At 41.9% G+C, this 4,434-nt stretch overlaps 1 protein-coding gene across 1 annotated transcript in view; it reads left to right on the top strand.

The window, feature by feature from the left end:
- Nucleotides 1-4,434, top strand: part of Ddx46 (DEAD-box helicase 46) — a 48,813-nt gene that overhangs the window by 31,145 nt on the left and 13,234 nt on the right. The window contains exon 15 of the mRNA XM_026782932.1: nucleotides 198-391. Coding sequence (XP_026638733.1) covers nucleotides 198-391 — 194 coding nt within the window. The remainder of the gene's footprint in view (nucleotides 1-197; nucleotides 392-4,434) is intronic.

Raw genomic sequence — 4,434 nt, forward strand, 5'->3', positions numbered from 1 at the left:
ACTAGCTCTGTAGACCAGGCTGGTCTCGAACTCACAGAGATCCGCCTGCCTCTGCCTCCCGAGTGCTGGGATTAAAGGCGTGTGCCACCACCGCCCGGCTCCTGAGTCTGTTTTTTTATTTCTGTGTTTAGGACTTTCTTAGTAGAAATGGAAAATTTCAACATGTTTTTCTGTTTGTCTCTTTAATTTACTTACAGGTATTGATCAATACGACAGGGACAGCATCATAAATGACTTTAAGAATGGAACCTGCAAACTTCTCGTAGCCACGTCAGTTGCTGCTCGGGGTCTAGATGTAAAACATCTGATTCTTGTAGTAAATTACAGCTGTCCCAACCATTATGAAGATTATGTGCACAGAGCTGGACGGACTGGAAGGGCAGGCAACAAAGTAAGTCTTTACAGTCATGTCTTTACTATAGCAGAGGTGTTTAGTTTCAGGAATAGATAGCAGAGTAACATTATGATGTTATTTTGAAAGTCTTTAAATAGCTGAACATTGACTGGATGTTGTTAATCACATATGTATTTATGTCTCCATATTGTTAAAATGACCAGTTTTGGGGCTGCAGAGATTGTGCTTCAGTTGAGAACACTGGCTCCTTTTTGCGGAGGTCCTGTGCATAGGCAGTTTTCCTGTCCCAGCCACCTGCTCCTAACTAACTGGCAGCTGCTTCCCAAATAACTGACTCGGAGACTCAATATAAATGCTTGACCAATAGCCAGGCTTGTTACTAACTAGATCTTACAACGTAACCCATTTCTATTAATCAGTGTGCTGCCCCGAGGCTTATGGTTTACCTCTGTCCCATTTTGTGTGACCAACCTGTTCATCATCTTACTGGCAACTCCTTTGACTCCTTCCTTCTTCTTCCAATCATTCTCAGTTTGGCTTTCCCACCTAACGATCCTGTTCAGCTATTGGCCAGACAGCTTGTTTATTAAACTAATCATAGCGATATATATTCACACAGTGTACAGAGGATTATTCCACAGCACTTGTGTTCTGTTTACAGTACTCACTGTTCACAACCATCTGTAGCTCCAGTTCTAGGGAATCCTGATGCCCTCTTCTAGCCATGATAGGCAGCAGGTGTGTATGTGGTGCACAGACATAAAAGCAAATACCCATGCATATTTAAAACAAAATTAAGCCAGACAGCGATGACACGAGTCTTTAATCCCAGTACTTGTGGGCAGAGGCAGGCAAATCTGTGTGAGTATGAGGCTGGCCTCATCTACAGAGTAAATCCCAGGACAGCCAGGGCTACACAGAGAAACCCTGTCTTGAAAAACCAAAACCAGAACAAAGCAGAATTAAGATTATCAGGTACCTTTGTGGTTTCTAGTAGGTAGTGGTAACAGTTTATATTTCGCTCTTGCCTAGCATGTTCTGCACATAGAGACACATAAATTCGGGATGTTTCATTGCTTTTTAGTGCTTGTTTTCTTTACTTGATGTTCTATAGTCTAAGGCAGTGTTCTCAGCATTCTTAGTACTGCTCCCTTTAATACAGTTCCTCATGCTGTCATGACCCCCAACCATATATTATTCTGTGGCTACTTCATAACTATAATTTTGCTACTGTTATGAACCATAATGTAAATATCTTATATGCAACTCCCAAAGGGGCCTAAGACCTCTTGCTACTGTTTTATTTGGGGGATGATGTCTTTGTCAAGTCTGTCCGCAAACTGTAGGTGTGCCACTACACACAACAGAAGTTCTTTTTTTTTTTGTTTTTTTTATTTTGCAATGCTGGGGATATAGCAAGTGTCTCATCACTGAGCTGTATGCCCAGTCAGTCATTCCTTCTAAAGAAAATAATTATTTAATTAATTTTTATGTGTATAGATGTTTTTCCTGCATATATGCCTGTACATACATTGCCTATGGAGACAGATCTTATTACAGATGGTTGTGAGCCACCATATGGTTGCTGGGAATTGAACTCAGGACCTCTGGAAGAGCAGTCAGTGCTCTTAACCTCTGAGCCATCTCTCCAGCCCCCCATCCTCAGTATCTCAATGAAATAGGCACGGTTCATTTTATAGTTGAGAAAATTCGAAGCACATAAAATCTGTGTTTTAGGTTCTGTAGCAATAGCACCTCCTTAACTGAGGTATTCTGAGGAATCTGGAAGCATGTCCTATAGAGGTTAAGGAGTGGGACTGGAGAGATGGCTCAGTGGTTAAAATTACCTGCTTAATGTTAAAGCCTAGATTTTGTTTCCAGCACCCACATGGTACTCCCAGCTGTCAGGGGAACCTGAGTCCTCTGTCTTCATGGGTTCCTGCACACATGTGGCACACAGGCATACCTCAAAAACATACACATAAAATGTGTATGATTAGGAGTAGTGAGTATGTTTTAGGGGCCACATATACTCTCTCATCATACCCGCTTTCTGTTTGCACATGCGTGTTTATAACCGTATAAAATGGGATTGTCAGCTCATGGGAGGCAAAGCTGCAGAGCCTGGACAGCAGGTGGCGACTCCTGAAATTAGGTTAGAATGTATGTGAGGATGATAACCCGATGGTTTGTCCTCTTTCCTGCCCCTGTCTTCCTCTTAGCTGGGGCATCTGAGTGCTCACTTTCCCGACTCCCAGGAAGATGATACAACTGATTTCATTTTTGCAAAATAGTTTCAGAAATACATAATTATGTAAAGAATGTGTTTGTGTACATAATCAAATACAAACACGCACTTTGTATTCTGAAAACATGAACAGAGCTTGAAGATACATAACACCAGCACTTAGGGAGCAGAGACGGCACTCAACTACACTGAGCTACAGAACTAGACTCTGACTCAGAAGATAAACCAAAAATGGTAGGTTTTATATATATATAAAATCCCAAAAGTAAGATGCTAAAGCTGAGCATTGGGATTCATGCATATAAACCTAGCACTTGGAAAGCCGAGGCAGGAGGCTTGCCATTAGTTGAAGGCCTGTATTGGATAGTGTGAGACTGTCTTAAAAAACAACAAATAAACAAATTAAAAGAGGCTAGAGTGATGACTCAGCGGTTAAGAGCACTGACTGCTCTCATGGAAGACCCATGGTTGCTCACAATTGTCTCTTACCTCCAGTTCCAAGGGCTCCAATGTCCTCTTCTGAGCAAGTGCACACATGTGGTGCACAGACATGCACTTTCTGTGGAGGTCAGAATAAGCTTGGCCTATAGTTTAGGCTTGTTCCTACCTGTTTTGTTTTTTTTGTTTTTTTTTTTTTTTTGTTTTTCGAGACCGGGTTTCTCTGTGGCTTTGGAGCCTGTCCTGGAACTAGCTCTTGTAGACCAGGCTGGTCTCGAACTCACAGAGATCTGCCTGCCTCTGCCTCCCGAGTGCTGGGATTAAAGGCGTGCGCCACCACCGCCCGGCCTACCTGTTTTTTATAACTTAAATTAATCCATTTCTGTTAATCTATATCCTGCCATGTGGCGTTAGCTCTCTTCCATCTGTCCCTCTTGTTTCCTCTCTCATCTCTTGGCGTCTTCCTCAGGTAGAAATAGCTTAGGTTCCTTCTCCTCCTTCCTCTCTCAGCCCAGAAGTCCCACCTATACCTCTTACCTACCTATTGGCCGTTTCAGCTTTTTATTAGACCAATCACAGCGATACACCTTCACACAGTGTACAGATATCCCATGACATGTCTGTGTGGTACCATGTGTGAGCTTGGTGCACGCAGAAGTGAGAAAAGGCTTTGGATGCTCTAGGCCTGGATTCACAGGTAGATGTGAGCCACCGTGTTGGTGCTTAGAGTCAAACCTGGGTCCTCCGCCAGAGCAGCCAGCTCTCTTAGCTATCCCAGAAATCTTTCTTAAATTATGATGGTTTAATATGTGTTCTTATTTTCATTCTCTCCCAGTGTTATTCCTACCATGTGGGTCTTCTTTCTGTAGCCTCCCTTCTGCTCTCATATCAAGTATACCCCGTTCCTTTCTTTCTGATTTTATAACCTACATGTACCCTAGATGTATGTATATATATTGAAAAATTAAAATCTAGGGTCCATATGTGGTATTTGATCTTTGAAGTCTGTCTTATTTCACTTAACCTAATGATTTCTTATATCATTTTCTACAAATGTCTTGATGTAATTTTTCTTTTTTTTTTAAGATTTATTTATTTATTATATATACAACATTCCTTCCATGTATGCTTGCATGCCAGAAGAGGTCACCAGATCTCATTATATATGGCTGTAAGCCACCATGTGGTTGCTGGGAATTGAACTCAGGACCTCTGGAAGAGCAGTCAGTGCTCTTAACCTCTGAGCCATCTCTTCAGCCCCGATGTAATTTTTCTTTATACCTGTGTAAATTCTGCTGTGTGTCTGTGCCACATTTTCATTGTCTGTTCACCTGCTGATGCATCTGTGCTGATTCTATTGCTTAGCAGTTGTGAATAGTGTAATATTTTCTGT

Source organism: Microtus ochrogaster, chromosome 16 (genome assembly GCF_000317375.1).
Source record: "Microtus ochrogaster isolate Prairie Vole_2 chromosome 16, MicOch1.0, whole genome shotgun sequence".
Classification (NCBI taxonomy): Eukaryota; Metazoa; Chordata; class Mammalia; order Rodentia; family Cricetidae; genus Microtus; species Microtus ochrogaster.